At 37.2% G+C, this 17,312-nt stretch overlaps 1 protein-coding gene across 1 annotated transcript; it reads left to right on the top strand.

The window, feature by feature from the left end:
* Positions 1-750: 750 nt before the first annotated feature.
* LOC114363350 (RNA-binding protein Musashi homolog 2) lies at positions 751-14,336 on the top strand. Its single transcript, XM_028319039.1, has 4 exons — positions 751-759; positions 1,157-1,328; positions 2,882-3,081; positions 11,520-14,336. The coding sequence occupies exons 1-4, from the start codon at positions 751-753 to the stop codon at positions 12,204-12,206; spliced, it is 1,068 nt and encodes a 355-aa protein (XP_028174840.1). The 3' UTR covers positions 12,207-14,336.
* The last annotated feature ends 2,976 nt before the right edge of the window (positions 14,337-17,312 follow it).

Genomic DNA, 17,312 nt, shown 5'->3' with positions numbered 1-17,312 from the left:
AATTATCGAAATCGGTTCAGCCGTTCACACGTGATGCCGTGACAACGCGAAACGGGTTTCATTTTTATATATATAGATTTCATGTTACATTTATAAAAGAAAAAAAATGCACAAGACCCAAAATGTTATAGCGTCGCGTCGTCGTGGACACTTTTTATTTATACTTAAACAAATTTAAAGAAACGATGGTCTGGAATGTTTTGCTACATTTTATAAAATATAAATAGAACTTTCTTTTTTTTATAATAGTCTAACTTCATTTTACTTTCATTAAGATTTTGAAAATGCAATTTACGGTGTAGTAAAAGTAAACGTATCAAATTGCTATGTCGCACCTGGAAAACCGCAGTAATTGTTGTTGCGCTATTTATTTACATGAATTTTATACGAAACCTAAGACGGGTCGTAATGCATTCAGCGTCACGTCTCGCGCTGGTGCTGCATTATAATTTTATATTTTATCCCACAGTCTCTTTGTTGATTACAGGTAACATTATACCTCTGATATTAGATATACAGCAACTGACCTCATTGTTTAATATTTAGACTTTTCTGTTATACCTGTTAAAAAGAAAAACATTTTTGTTGTTTCCTTAAAAGTTTGAAAAATTCGGAAAAATTAGTTCATGAATTTTTTACGTCAACTTACAAAGATCATTTTACCATTCCATTCCAAATAAAATTATTAAATTAGAAACATCACACGTAAAATTTATTCATTCGGCCCATTTTATATCGATTGGGCTCGTAATGAAATGCGTAGGCGTACGAATTTACGTTCTACAGTTTACCGCGCTGTCATCTGTCAACAACTGAAACCATAAACCAAAACAATAACATTTTAAATGGCCACCTTCAACGAAAAAGTTTTGATATCAATTTTGTTTAATTTAAACAATCAGCAAAATAATGGAGCGTCGATTTAGCGGCACAATGATTGCATTATACGAAATGTAACGTTTTATTATTATAACCCAAACAAATTCACGGCCGGTTTCATTTATTGCGTCGGTTTTTATTCAGTTAGATACTGGCTTGAAAAATCTCCGCCAGTGTTTTGTTTTTCTAGTGAAAGTTGACAAAAAGGCGTCAAGAGTTCGCGGTTACGCGACCGTTCAAGTTTTCCGTTCATTTGTGTTGTGATTGTCGTGTAAAGATGATGGGGCTGTATTCCAGTGGTGCGCTGGGCGGCGTCGAGGTGTTGGACGGCGGGCTGGTGGGCGGCGAGCTGACCGCACATGTCTTGAGCGCGCAGGCCGCCGCGCACGCCGCCGCCACCGCCGCCGCGGCCGCTCATCAACAGCAGCAGATGGCAGTGCAGCAAATCAGTAAGTTTTTACATGAAAAACTTTGATAACTTGGGCATACTTTGCGAAACTGGCTAGGTTGTTGACCCCAAGCTTTGGAATCCAAGTCAAATTGATTAAATCCATTGCAAGATCTAATGCTTTGATCAGGTATTGTTCCCTAACTGTTGCCTCTTAATTTGATACCAAAAAGCTGCTTTTACCAGTAGGAAAAGTGCAGCTATAAAATAAAATGGGAAATTCAAAAGTTTTAAAACTACAAACTTGAATTAAACAAACTTGCATCTTATTTAAGTGTACCTAATGATATAGGTATCCTTTGTCTGAAATTGTAGAATGAAGACATTTTTACCTACATAAAATGCTTCAAATAGGTACTTCCAAAGCCTACTAGATTCTAGTTAGATTATTCACCCCTATTTGATTGTTTTGTTGGAGTATTTTTGTTGATTATTATTATTACTATACTTTTGGTTCAGTTTTTTTTTATTTCCCAATAAGTTATTATTTACTTTCATTTAGAAACTCTATATTATTTTAAAATAATATTTTTGATTTGTAACAGTTACAGTCTATAATTTAATATGTCAGAAGGCTGTTGAACTGTATGTTGTATGGAAATTAATTAAAGCTTGAGCTTTACTCAGAGACGTTTCACTTCTTTGACAAAAACTTCATATAAGAAAAAATATTTCCTTCCTTGTTTAGTTAAAATAATATTTAGAATACATTTAACATTCAGTCTGGATGGCTTCCTTGATCCAATAAGACTATGTTATTGCAAGGAATTAACTGAATTTTTCCGTTTGAATCCATGCAAAGCCAAATGTTTTATGAGCATCTTGTTTTGTATTTACATGTGACACCTACCTATGGATGAGGTATCCACTTTAAACCATGACAAGTCAGGGCCGGACTGTGAGTTTAGGGGGCCCTGAGTGAGCAGTCTAATACTACTTAGGGACCCACCTAATTACTTAAAGTATAAAAAAAATGAGACAGTAAAATATTTGATTGACTTAACTTAGCTGGGGGCTCCTTGAATGTATGGGGCTCTGGGCCTGGGCTAATGCTTAAAAAAGCCATATGGTAGATCCGGCCCTGTCAAAAGTTACTACTCATTAGCTTATCAAATCCAGTCTTATACTTATTTTTTTTAATCAATTTTATGTTTATTTTGAATCTAAGACTAGGCGCAGACCACCGATTTTTAGTTGGCCAATAGTTGCGCCCGATTTTAAATTGTATAAAGAATCGGCCAAATCGAATCGGTGTAATGTGCGCACTTCCATACATGCCCATACTGATCAGCTGCCCGACTGAACTATCGGCCGACGAAAAATCGATGGTCTGCGCCTAGGCTAAGATGATAACAATAACTTACATAATTATCTATACAGATTAAATCCTATCTCATAATAAATATTTTTTTGATCCTAAGTTAAGAGTTCTTAACACAGCATTTAGACACAGAAAATCCCATAGAAATCTTTCAATCCATTCCATTTTATTTTCGTTACAATTTTATTTTGGCACGCCAAGATGTTAAACGAAAGCAGTTCTCCCGCCCACAGAAACGTCTCCGTCGTCCGGTCGGTCGACCCCAGTGAATCCTGCATCCGTAGCACCACCCACCGGTGCCTCATCACCGTCTCCAAGCAAGCTCTTCGTGGGCGGGCTCAGTTGGCAGACCAGCTCGGACAAGCTGAGAGAATACTTTGCGATGTTCGGACCGGTGACCGATGTCTTGATTATGAAGGATCCGGTTACACAGGTAAGCGCATGAGTAGTTGGGACTGGTTTGGAGGACTGTTTCACAGATTGTTGATAACGGTTTTAAAAAACTTGAAAAAAGGCGGGAGTCGAACCCACGACCTTTCGCTTGAGAAGCGACTCTAAAATTTTAATAACTGCTGATAATAATGTTGGTGAACCCTGAAAGTGCACTGAAAGGGGCCTTATAAAGAACTTGATTTTAAACATTGTTGTGTAGCTGACAGATAAGTCCCTGATAATTTATCTGGAACTTATCTGTCAGAAACGATACTTTTGATTACTTATGTTTCTGGACTGCCAAGTAATTATCTGCCTATAGCTATAGCTTCTTATTACCTTAAAGTCTCTAAAAGGCTGTCTGAAACTTATCTGTCAGATACACTAACAACTTTACTAAGGACCCTGATAGGCTATCAGGAACATATCTATCAGATAAACTTCAATGTTTGTTTTGACTTTTCTCAGATTGAGATATTGGTATTCAGCAAACTTAATTTGTTAGATAGCATTATATGGCAGATAACTAACTGAAACTTTATCAGCAACCTGTGAAACAGGCTATCAATGTTGCAGTTGATGAAAGAATTTGCTATGGATAAATCATCCCTATTTAAAGGCTCATAGAGTTCTTTTTCTATTTTCTTAAGTAATCAGTATTTAATTATTTATTTAAAAGATTCTTTCATATAACTGCAATAACTATAAAGGAGTGTGTACATTATATAACAAAATGTAAACAGTCCTTGATAAATTTTGTACATTTTAAATTTTTTATATTAAAATTGATGAAACTACTGCTGAAACGAATTGGGAATATTCATATTTTTGTAATTATTAGCAACTATATGTATTTTATCTAAAGTAAGTAAAACCAAGTGGTTGTAATAAACTAAACTTAATTTATAATAAACTCCATTCAACTTATAAATCACTTCCCAGGTCATACAAAAAAGATTATAAAGATGTTGTGATCAAAACTTCACCTATAATTTACATTCAAATACAAAAGCTTGTAAAAACAATGAGGGTTTTCGCGAATGAAAAATCCGCCAGATGGCAATACGTAGACGCGAAGTCCAAATGCTGCATGATTGGTTATTTTTGACATGACATTGACATTATGTCAAAATCCACCAATCACGCAGCAGTCAGACCCCACATCCACGTCCCGCCATCTAGCGGATCTTTCATTCGCGAAAACCCTCATTTCCTAAAGTCTTTGATTATTCCCAATTCAAACTCAAGCCTAAATAACTAAACAAAAAATCTCTAATTCAAAACATACACTAAAGTGATATCTTTCCAAAGACAGCGATAGGCAGATGAAGAGGCTCCGCCATATTTTGTGGTCAGTGCATAGTTCAACGGCTAGGCGTAGGTAGTTAGTTGTGGTGCGGTCTAGCGAGGGTTCTGCGTCTGTCAGTTATTTCTCAAAAACGTTTAGGCATCATACAAGTACTACCCGTTCGCGCTAAGTTTGCCGGTCCGTGGAATGCGCGTCCCCTCCCTCAACCGCGATTAAACACAGTTAGTGATTAAACGCAATTACTGTGTCTTATTTTACGCAAATACACAATTTTTATCAACAATATTAATTAAAAAATATTTTAAATATAATAGTTTGTTATAGTTAGAGACGCTTTTCTTCGAGTGACGACATATCGCCAGCGGCAAACTTATCGCGAACGGATAGTATATTACTTAGCTGGATCCTGCAAAAAACGGGATGTCTCCATAGGAAATAAAATCCCGCTAGATTCCTAAAATAACACTTTTAATCCATACTTCATTCCATTACTTTAGACATAAGGAATGCAGAATCGGTTCTGGTTTGAGGAACCGGGTTTTTCGGGTCTGGTGGTCATAAGAACCGGGAGCCCCGGTTTTTTCGGTTCTTTCGGTTCCAAAACAACAATATTTTGATTGTTTTTTTTATTGAAATAACACTTCTTTGAATAGACTAGGATTAATCAACAAATATGATTTACAATATTTTTCTATTTTTACTAAATTCTACTCCCAAAAATAAAAAAAGTAAAATAATTAGTTTTCAATTGAGGTACCACAATCAGTCTTTTTCATCCAACTTATCGATATATTTGACTATTTATATATTTACTGTCAGATGCAAAGCAAATAAAGGAGAAGGAGTGTTGCCAACTCTCACACAAAAATATCATCATCATCATCATTTAATTTTAAACCATAGGATAGGACGTCCACTGCTGAACATAAACCTCCCCCAATGCTTTTCATGTTGATCGATTGGTAGCGGCCTGCGTCCAGCGCTTCCCTGCTACCTTTATGATGTCGTCGGTCCACCTTGTGGGTGGACGTTCCACGCTGCGTTTTCCGGTACGCGGCCTCCATTCCAGGACCTTCTTGCCCCATCGGCCGTCAGTTCTGCGTCCGCGTCGGGCTATGTCCGCTGAATCCGCTGACATAGAAATGAGGAGATCCGTAAATGAACTAAAGTCGCTATTTTAGTTCATTTACGGATCTCCTCATTTCTGATTCGATCTCGTAAAGAAACACCGAGCATAGCCCTCTCCATAGCACGCTGTGCAACTTTGAGCTTCTGTATAAGGCCTATAGTGAGAGGCCACGTTTCCGAGCCATAAGTCATCACTGGTAACACACATTGGTTGTAGACTTTCGTCCTCAGGCACTGAGGTATTTTGGATGAAAAGATGTTGCGTAGTTACCCGAACGCTGCCTAGCCGAGTTGGATTCGACGATTGACTCCCTTTTCGAAATTGGACCTACCTAGCTGGATCGTCAACAATCTCGAGGATTGAGCTCCCAACCGAAACTGGGTAGGGCGCAACATGGACATTGGACATAAGCTTTGTTTTGTCCATATTCATCCTCAGGCCTACCTGTTAGGAAACTCGATTAAGGTCTTTGAGCATTGTGCCAAGATCTTACAACGATTCTGCCATGACCACAATCAGTATCGTGGGCAAACCGAAGGTGAGTGATGTACTCGCCATTAATGTTTATGCCGAATCCTTTCCATTCAAGGAGTTTGAAAGCGTCTTCCAATGCAGTGGTGAACAGTTTAGGAGATATAACATCTCCCTGCCTAACGCCTCACTGCAGAGGAATCGTCCTCGTGCTCTGCTCCTGTACTCGGACCGACATGGTGGCGTTTTTGTACAAGCACTTCAGCACCTCGATATACCGATAGTCAATACGGCACCGCTGAAGAGACTGTAAGCACTGCCCAAGACCCGAACGAATCGAAGACCTTCTCATAGTCTACGAACGCCAAGCATAGTGGCAAGTTATACTCGTCAATCTTCTGTATAACCTGTCGCAGCGTAAGCGCAAACAAAAATATGCCAGTGATTTTAAAAAATTGTAAGAAAAATGCTTAAAATATTTACATATCTCATAAAAAAAACAAAATACAAAACCAATAAGTAGGTAATCTTTATTAGTAGCTAATCTGATATCTTTAGGTTCTCTATACGTTCGCAATGTTCTTGTTACGACTCATGCCTAATACCTATAACAGATTTTTAGATAAATATGCAAAACCCGAAAGTACCGAAAGAACCGGGTTTTGAATTTTTAAAACCCGGTTCTTAAGCTGTCGAAAAAACCCGGGTTTTCCCGGTTCTTTCGGTTCCGGGATTACCCGGGTACAAACCCTATTTAGACACGTATATTTTTATTTGTCAACCAAACGAGTAATTACGAAGATATGGTGCGTTGAAGTTCAGCGTAACGTCACAAAGTGCTATACTTTTAAACACTCTTGACGTCACCGGTTTCTTTTTTTGCACTTTGGTGCGCTTATCTCTTTCAATTTTCATAAGTTTGAAAACGTGAAAAAATCGTGTGGAGTATTTTTTGATAAGTTAACCGACGGTAATTCATAGGCTCTAAGATTTATTTTTGCGATTAAAAGTCCCATAATATATTTTAGTACCAAATTTTGTTTAGCGGTTCCGACATTAAAATTGATTGAAGGTTCCTATAAGCCTTGGGGGAGGGAGGCCTTTGTCCAGCAGTGGACGTCTTTCGTGCTGAAACGAACGAACTAAGAAATACTGACAGATGTAGTAATAAGTTCATGTTGATGGTATTATTAAATTTTTGTAGTAATTAATTTCCCTAAAATCATAGCTTATTGAACAAGTTGTTGATACAATTTAGTACTTACACGAACACAATTCCTTTCTTTACCTCGCTCCTTTAATGTTTCCTAATCCTCTAACACAATTTTTATTGTAATCAGTAGTTGAACAAATAAAGAAATAGTGGCAACACTTAAAATCAAAAATGCACCATTTACCAGTATTTCTTATGTATTGGACATGTATTCGTTGTCAAGATAAAACACTATTTTTACTGTCTACTCTATTTCTTACATTATCTCCATAGACAAATCCATAGTCAAATATTTAGGCAATCCATCTTCATGAACCTACCTTGTCTATGACGCAGCACCAGGTAAACTTTGGGCTATGGTTGGAAGAGTACGTAGGTCACTAACACCGTATAGACCAGACTGGCATGCTAGAGTCACTAACACCATAGTCTACGTACCATAGACAAGAAACTCCTTCTGGTTCTTTATCTTTCGGTAGTTCCCCGTCTTGAGTCGAGTTGGTGTTGCCATGATTAAAATATTTTCTACTAACTTAGGAGTTTTGGTTTTATAGTTATTTTAGAGAGTAATTTGGTTTTCATGAGGATAGTAGAATAGTTTAAAATAAAATACTCTTTGTATAGATAGTTTTTTTTAATAACATTGCAACACTGACACTGGAAATAAGTAAAGATTGAATACTTCTACTAATTTAGCTTAGTTAGGATTTTAAAGGAGATTATAAATAGTTGGAAAGAATAATAAATTGTGTTTGGTAGAAAAAGTAATTTTAGATTTTTTTCAACTGACAACACTTATCTTGATATGTTCAAGAAAATGGTAGTTTGACGATAATGAGGGTAATGCTCGAATATACCTTAACATTGTGCTAATAAATAGTTTGAATCCTTCTCTAGTCCGCCTTTAGAATATTTTGAGTGTTTGAAATACTTGCCATTTTAATTCCTTGCAATGTTTTTCTCTTTATGTCCAATAATTATGTGCTAGTGAAGTGACTTCTTAGCACGCTTTATCGTTCCAAAGAAATATTAAGATTATTTTTTTTAAACGTTGGGACATGCAAAAGTGCTGTTTAAAAGCTATCGTCTGAGAATAAATTAATTTTGTGATATATGAATTGTACCCAAATAGACACGCAAGTGTTCCTATAAATTGTCTTTTACTTAGTATAAAGTTTTGTAGAGTTGAAATTCATGAACTCTAGAATATTTTTTCTCACTGGCAACACTGTAATTGTACGTATCATATTCCTTGATTAAGTTCGCAATGTCTTAAACCGAAACCATTCGTAAAAATTGTCAAGTTTTAAAATTGCAAGTATATCTTACCCTTAAAATATCTGAATATCGGACACCAAACGGTAATCGATAGCATGATAGTTTATCCTTATGAGAAACGAAGGTACATATTATAGAACGAACTCAAATCAATTTAATTTCAAGCATAGATTATTTTGATCTATGACGGATTTGACGTAGAATGTGCACTTTGCAAAATGCGCACTTCTCTTAACTAATGTTGTACAAACAAACTCTTTATTAGTATAGAAAAGTGCGCAATTTTCAAAGTGCTCATTTTGCGAAGTGCACATTCTACGTCTAACCCTCTTTGACTAAGATTGAATAGTTTTGAGTGTTGTTTTGTATTGTGTACCTTATAGGCCCGTATCTTGAAACGATGTTTAAGTATGAGTCTATATTCAAGACTAAACTCTGGCCTGTGATTGGTCTTACTTAATAACTGAAGTTTAAACTAATCACAAGTTATATTTTTTGCTTGAGTTAGATATTGAACGTCTTTTCTCAATATGGTCCTGTGTAGGGTCATAGTAACGTATGATAATTAAGTAAAAGCATAGTGATTCTAACATTTTTGTAATTTCTAAGTCATTGTATCTGTGAAGCGTTTATATTGAATCCTTATTTACTTAAGTAGATTAGAAATGGACAGCTTGATTTAAACTGTTCTATACTATTTATTTTATTATTCTAAGGAACACCTCTTAAGTCAAATGTGCATCTGATTAATTTAGTTCGGTCAGACGCAGAATGTGCACTTCGCAAAATGAGCACATGACTCAAAATGTGCATTTCGCATATTCAACTGCGAATTTTACATTTTGATTCGAGTGCTCATTTTGCGAAGTGCACATTCTGCATCAGACCCCACAGGACTTGCAACGGTGCACGGTGGATCNGAAAATCAGGCGTTTACAAAAAAAAATCTTTCATAATTTTAACACTTAATGAGAATAAATTTAGAGTATTGTTAGATTATGTATCTAACAGTTAACAGAATATGAAATCAAGCTCGACAAAATCGAACAAACTGATTGTGTGCAATGAAAAATCAGGCGTTTACAAAAATATTTCTTTAAAAATTTTAACACTTAATGAGAATAAATTTAGAGTATTGTTAGATTATGTTACTCTTTAAAAATGGAAATAGACCAAAATGAGTGAGTATTTGCTTTTCATTGAACAATAAATACAAGTTTTTCATCACTATATTTTAAGATTTTTTTTCACTTATATTAATTGCCATCTAATAAGTAAAACCTATCACATTAGAAAGATAAACTTATCAACCTTACACTGTAAAAATTTGAAGTTACTACGTTGACGCAATCTCATTTTATTTTAAAAACACTGAGTAAGGAAGCGATGTCCAACGCTTTGTATGGGCTCGATCCAGTGTGCGGTGGGAATGAGAGGTGGGAATAGTCCCGAACATATTTTTGTATTCTTAGCTACAGTTATATCTTATCATTGAAATCCAAGTCAGATTATTTCTAACAATAAACCACGATTCAATATAAACGCATCACTTCTACTCCCAAAGCGTTCCCGCGGCGAAGTAGCTAGGTCTCTTCGTATTGTTAGATGCCTGGTACTAAGTACTAACCCCGGTATAGTGTAGCAGTCTGTATGCAGAGGTTCACTGGGTACTGTGTGGTTACTGAATTTTTATACGGCCCATTTTTTGCCAGTGCCAGTTAAAAATTGTTTTTTTGTGGAATATTGCCCATTTGGAAATAATGTAGTGCACTTATACCTCTAAAATGACGCTTGTTTGTATGTTAAGAAAATAATTGACGGCAGATTTTTTTTCTGGTGCTGATATACCTGTACATACTGTTCTACTATGGAAGCTGAAGAACCCATGTGACATGAAATAAATAATTTGAATTCTTTTAAATTATATGACGTGTACAACTGCAATGATATAGTAGAGCCACAAGTAAATATTAAAAGCTTTTTTTCCTTTGGCAACTATATCTAGAAACTACCTACAAAAATATAGTATCTTTAATGGGAAAATGTCGTAGATGCTTTATTTATAAATGCTTCCGGGTTTAAGAAATTATTTTCCCTATTAAGATCTCCTTTGAACAGAATTCCTCTTCACAAACTTTCACGTTTTAAAGCCAAAAAAACCTATGTATCAAAATAGTGCACGCATACCTCAGTGAACCGAACTGCAGTACCACACGGCTGTAGCCTCCTGTAGACAGATCGCCACCGCAATAGTCTAGGCCGCGGGATCGCTTCTGTACCGCTGGCCGCGCTAGGGTTGCGGACTGTGACACGTCTTGACACTTGGCAACTTCCTATGCTTTGACTTATGGTCCTATGTCCCCTAGATGGGGCAGAGGGCGTCCAGATTCTATGCTTTACTGGTGGTATATTATGGAATGGAGAATTTGATGCAATATTAGCAACACAAAAAAAAAAAGATTTAAATAAATTTCACTAGATTATAAAGATTTTTCTAAAGAATTGGGAAAATTCTTAAAGCCTGGTTTCCACCAAAGCGGAAAGGAAAAGAGAAGATATGAGATGTGTTTGAATAACCAATCACATTTCCGAACCGAAACGTGGTGGAGGAGTGATGTAGAAATAAAAATCTGATTTCAATTTATATACGGTACGGTTATTCAATTTCAAACACATTTCCTTTTTACTTTTGTGGAAACCGGGCCTTATAAAACGATGTTGCTAACTTTGAATCATAATTCATGATGAGATCGAAATTGGTTGAAGGTCTTTCTTCCGTTAGAATAATAAGCTTCACTTTCAAAGAACAAAGTAGTTTTCAATTTCTTAGTTGTAGTTCTGATTGGCAAGATTTTCTAAATTCTTATGCATTAAATCGATTAGTAATTGATTTGGACGTGTCTTGTGAGTGGTCACAGTCCATCACTAGGAAGTTGCTACGTGTTTCGTGCTTAAATATACAGAAAAGGCGCTTATCAGTCCGCTCTGCCTTAGTCCAGCCAGTATATACGGCCGCATACTTACCGTGGCCGCGCGCAGCGTTCGCGCGGCTTCGGCTTTATAACGTTCCAGGAGGCGTCGTCCGTCGACAAAGTGCTGGCTGTCCCGGTCCACACCCTCGACGGAAAACGCATCGACCCCAAGCACGCGACGCCGAAGTCAGCCCCTCGCCCCGCCAAGACCAAGAAGATTTTCGTCGGCGGCGTCGGACAAGACACTTCTGCCGAAGAAGTACGCGCGTACTTCTCCCAGTTTGGATTAGTTGAAGATGCGGTCATGCTGATGGATCAGCAGACCAAACGCCACCGCGGCTTCGGCTTCGTAACCTTCCATTCAGAGGAGGCAGTGGAACGCGTTTGCGATATCCACTTCCACACGATCAAGAATAAAAAGGTGGAGTGCAAACGCGCTCAGCCGAAAGAGGCTGTAGCGGCTGCACCTTTAGCGCTCGGCAAGAGGCTGGTTCTACGGCCGGGCCGTGGCTTGGTGTACGCCACGGGAGGCGTCGGCGCCGTGCCGGCCGTCGGCGCCGCTCACGCTTACAGGTACGCTCCCTACGCGCTGCCCACAGCCGCCGCCACCACAACCCTAGTGGCGCCACCGGCACCGGCGCCGGCGCCCGCTCTGCCGCAGTTCGGCGCCGCTTACTCTCTAGCCGGCGTCGACATGTCCTCGTTCCAAGGCGTCGACTGGGGCGCCATGTACGGACTCCCCATGTACATCTAAGCTCTCCGGCGCCACCCCGAAGGTTAATAGGCCGCGCTGCGACTTTTTCTTTTCACGACAGTTCCTATGTTTTACTTTAGGCTCGTCGGCTATCAGTATTGGCGTGTAGGCTAGCTCGGTCGCACGACCGTTTCAAAGATGACGCATTTTTTATTTAAGGTGATCTCAGATATAATTTAGGATGCGAGAGGAAGCAATCTCCCACTGTCATGGTTTAGTAGATAGTGCACGAACGTTGGCAATATATTCTTAACTATTATTTATATTGTAGCGACGAATGTATGAATCTCATTGCAGCTCTGTATTTTTTATTATAATAAGCGTATTTTTAACGCGCTGCGACTCGTGACGTCATGGTTTTAATAGTGCCATTTTGTTCAAAGATGTTTCAATTAGTTTTCGATACACCCTACAAGCGAGCCGACCTCGTGGTCAGTTACATTTCAAATATGATTTTTATTCGATGACGTTTAATTAAGGACAGTTTGCTCAAATTTAGTATTGAAATTCCTACCTTAAATTGTGCCAAATCGTCATTTTTTGTAGGATGTATAAAATAATCTTCAATTAATATTAGCTGTTTCGATTTCACGAGCTTATGTAAGATGGCAAACGCAATTTTATCGTAGAGCAATTACGAGTTGTAGTAACTGGAACGTTTTACAAAAAAATGACGTGAACATCGAGAAAATGCTAAAAATAGGCGTCTTTCGTGCTTTGTTGCGTTCAAAAACCGCGCTTTTGTGACCGTAAATGACATTTCGTCATAATGACGCGCAACGTTGACGAAAATGACGCCCCACCGTCATAATGACGCCCATCACGTCACGGGGCGTAGCGCGCCTCACAGCTCACGTACTATCACATACATATCTAACTGAGTAAGCAATTCATATACATAATATGTATGACTTATTTACGTAGATATATTTATAGTGTGGGCCGAGAATGTTGCAGTGGCATTTAAATATACGAAATATATTATAATATAATATATTATTTACAGCAGATTTACGTATATTCGCGCTTTAAAATTCAGAGAAGAGTTTTATTTTTATTGTTTGATTATATTTAAATATTAATATGTATTGGCAACTTTTCGGTTAATATTTCCTTGAAACAGTTGTCTCTATTTACTTATAGAACAGATATTTATTATTTTTAGCTATTTAATAGTTATAATTTATCAGCATAGCTTAACTGAAAACCATCAGTCAAACCTGATGTCTCGCAATAATATGTAATAGACAGATACACGCAATATAAGTCATAAATCAAACTACTTCCACTTTAAGTGCCACTGCATCGTCTCAGCTATAAGTAATTAGTATTATAATTAGTGTAGCTGATACCAGGGAATGCGATATGCAACTAACACCGCAGCGTGTCAAATGACAATAAGCTATATATAAGCTGTAGACAGCCTGCCTTTGCCTGCGTTCCGTCGCCGAGCCACCCTGGTCGTGGGTTATAATGACAACTATAGTTTAACCGCTGGATTGTGCCAATCGAAATCTTGCCAGACCACCGCGTTGGGCGCCATCTTTCGAGCCACCACCGCGTTGGGCGCCATTTTAGTCGGCATTTTACGTTTGAGCGTGTATGCTTAAAATTTATTCGGAAGCAAAGCTGTAACTTATCATTCAAGTAATAGTCTTGCCATCCCACCTAGTGAGGTGCCATTTTAGTAAGCAGAAAGTCTTAGAACAATTTTATGAACTTCGGCTTCTTACACACGCAATACAGCTGCATTAGTACTGCCAAAGCTGCAAAATTGGCAGTTTTGGTGTTGTTTGAAACAATATTACGACTGCACGTTTGTAATTGCTTCAAGAGAAAACCAACTTCAATAAAACTGTAATAACTAACGCAAAAATATACAGTTAGCACTTTCAATACAATAACGCCAACTGCATCCAAACTGAAATTCTGCAGTTAGGAGTCCTAAAGCAGTCTGTAATAAGTCTCTTACCCAGTGTCAAGTGAAAAACGTGACCATAAAGTAACTACTGATGAAAATTTATCAAATATTAGCTTGCTTTGGTTTTTATAGTATACAAGGCAATGTAAACGCTAGTGGGACATTATACTTAATATCTCAAACTCTCAATTACAAAACGTACTTAAAAGTTACTTAAAAATATATTTTACGTGAAAAATCATAGACAAAAACATTAGACCTCTAAAAGGAATTGGTCAAAATCAAAATTCTAAAAACACCAATAATATGTGCAATTTATTCTAACATTTATAAATGTCTTATTTATGTTTCTATCCATGCCAAAAAACTGCTTTGTACTTTTTAAAAAACGTGATTTATTAATCCACCTAACTATCTTACATACGTCATGTTTAAAAGGTAGATTAACTTTATACAATTTACATTTAAAATAACCGTTTCGTGTTTCAACTGTTTTTGGCTTTGACCAATTTCAATTCCGTTATTTTTAAATCAAAAAGAACTCGGAGCAGTCCCATTGGCCGTAGTACTTAATTTATAGTATTAATCGACGAAAGCAATATAAATCTTCTATCCTGTGATTAGAAAGTATTATTAACTATATAAAAGACAAATATATGGTTGTGTTCGTGCAATTCCTAGTTGTAAGTCGAAATTCTCAAGGACATGGTCCCTTAAAATTCAAGTACTTAAAATTTAGTGAGATCATTTTCTAATTCTGTATTAATAGATAGGTTTTGGTAATATATTTATTGTTAGCGAAAATTAGCAAGTCTGCTCAATATTGGAGGTCTATCGTAAGTATGGCGCGGTGACGCAGGCAAAGTCGGGCAACAGTGTAGAGTGCATGCGGTAGCTTGGACGGCCAGAGCCCTCCGCCGGTTCACCACCGTATCCTTGGCACGTGGAAATTCCTTCTCAGTGTTTTATTTTGTTTTTTTTGCTAAATGCAAATACAGGGTGTTAGGTAAATGGGTATATGAGCCGACACTAGCCTATGTTAACATGGGCATATAAATGGTATGGTGAAGTCAGAAAATTGATATCCTCATTTTAATTATTTTAATTTTCATATAAATCGGATTTTATAAAATTTATTTTGTATGAAAATTAAAAAAAATAAAATGATGATATCAAATTTCTGACTTCACNGTGAAGTCAGAAAATTGATATCCTCATTTTAATTATTTTAATTTTCATATAAATCGGATTTTATAAAATTTATTTTGTATGAAAATTAAAAAAAATAAAATGATGATATCAAATTTCTGACTTCACCATACCATTTATATGCCCATGTTAACATGGGCTAGTGTCGGCTCATATACCCATTTACCAAACACCCTGTATAATTTATCAGATTTTTTTTCTTGAAAAACTCGACAGCCTCAGGTGACAATTGAATCCAAGATCTTGGTGACTTTTATTACTTTCTTTTCTACCTGTTTGGTGACTCAGTGGTTAGAGCAACCGCTCAGCAAGGGATTGGAACTCAAGATCTTTCGCTTGCATTTCGGGACAGCTGAAACCGTTGAGCTACTGAGACATTGGTTAACCTGATTGGTAGCTCAGTGGACAGAGCTGATGCTCAGCATGCGAAAGATCGTGATTAAAAATCAAGGCAGTAGATTTTTCAATTGAATATCTCTTGAATTGACACCTGCCATGGTGATTAATTTAAAAATAGATTGTTTAATTTTCCGGGAAATTTGAAGGAATGTAATAATTGTGAATTAACAATTTATTCCCACTTATTTTTGTTTTTCGTTTTGGGATATTTTTTTTTATATTTTCATGGCATTATTTTACATTTGAACTGAAAAAGTTACAACTCGTATTTTATTATTCAAAACAGGCAGTTTTTGTCTATTTTCTTCTTATCCAGTGACTATGAATCTCGTTGCAATTATTTTTTGTTTTTATTTTGTATATATTTCCACGCGCCAAGGCTACCGAGTGCTATATCACATGTATACACATACCTGCCCTTATCATAGCAGTATTCTTAGCATAAGTAGGCTAGACCTCTTGAGATTATTTCGCGGGCGGGACGATTCTGCATTGAATTTGAACCTATTTTTATTACGGCAGCTGCTTTTATTTATTTGTTTCTATGTTTGTGTTAACCCTAGCGGTTGTGTGTCATTGATTCGTAGAAGTGTGTTTATTAGATATTTATTTATATTTTCAAATTCGACCCCGGAACCGCTTCGCCCGCCGCTCATTAAATTAAAACACCTTTTTGTACATTAGCATTTTTCCCCTGAAATTTTCAGTATTAGATGGTTGATAATATTATTGTGATGTCTGACTAGTAACCCTCCGCGACGACCGCTTGGTGTCTTGCCAAATATTAGATGGAGCGGCGTCCTTAGTATTGTACTTAATTTCCTTCGTAATTTATATGATTTCACGCGATATTTCACGTTGATGACAGTCGCAGTGAAGTATCGGATGAAATGGAAAGTATATTTTTTATTTTATTTTTTCTAAACACCCCTGTACTTGTTACGTTGGTAACTTGGTTTCGCTGTCGCTCGTCGCCACTTGCTCTCACGAGCGCGGCCGACGGGCGACGGCAGTAGGCTAGCTGTAGATTGTATTTAGCTGAACTAGTTGGCCCGTACATAACTGTAATGGAGCACTTAGACGTACCCATTTGTGTCATTACATGATTATTATTAGAAAATACAAAATTGTGTGTTTTATTTCGTAGTTTAAATGCGTGGGGTAGATCTTTTGCTGGGTTGCGGTTTTAAGGAGCGTCCACAGTGTATATATTTGTATATAACGAGTGCGATTGGTTACATTGCTATTTATTAATAACGAAACGTCAATATCTAACAATGGCGCTTTGTATATTTGTTGTATATTGAATATATTACACTCCGGACTCTCCTTTACACTTTGAATGCACGTTTTTTCCGTTTTTGAGTAGATTTGAGTGTGATATTTTGGAACTGCGAAAATATTTGCCCCACGGCGCGGTACCTATTCTCTTGGGGTAACAATGGGGAGACCACCAGATCGGTAAGTCAGCGACTCCGCGGCATGCATGGGTGTATCCGGTTTACGGTATTTTGTCGCATCATCATTTCGCTACTGGGGCAGTATTAGAGTATTTCTCAAAAAAAATGTACATTTTG

This window comes from Ostrinia furnacalis, unplaced genomic scaffold (assembly GCF_004193835.3).
Source record: "Ostrinia furnacalis isolate ACB-3 unplaced genomic scaffold, ASM419383v2 OfSCF0398, whole genome shotgun sequence".
Taxonomy (NCBI): Eukaryota; Metazoa; Arthropoda; class Insecta; order Lepidoptera; family Crambidae; genus Ostrinia; species Ostrinia furnacalis.
This window is presented reverse-complemented; position numbering and strand designations above follow the sequence as displayed.

Excerpts from the sequence above, each read along its gene's own strand:
- LOC114363350 (XM_028319039.1), top strand. Across the intron at positions 1,329-2,881 it reads GATGGCAGTGCAGCAAATCA|AAACGTCTCCGTCGTCCGGT; the intron begins GTAAGTTTTTAC and ends TCCCGCCCACAG. Across the intron at positions 3,082-11,519 it reads TGAAGGATCCGGTTACACAG|CGTTCGCGCGGCTTCGGCTT; the intron begins GTAAGCGCATGA and ends GGCCGCGCGCAG.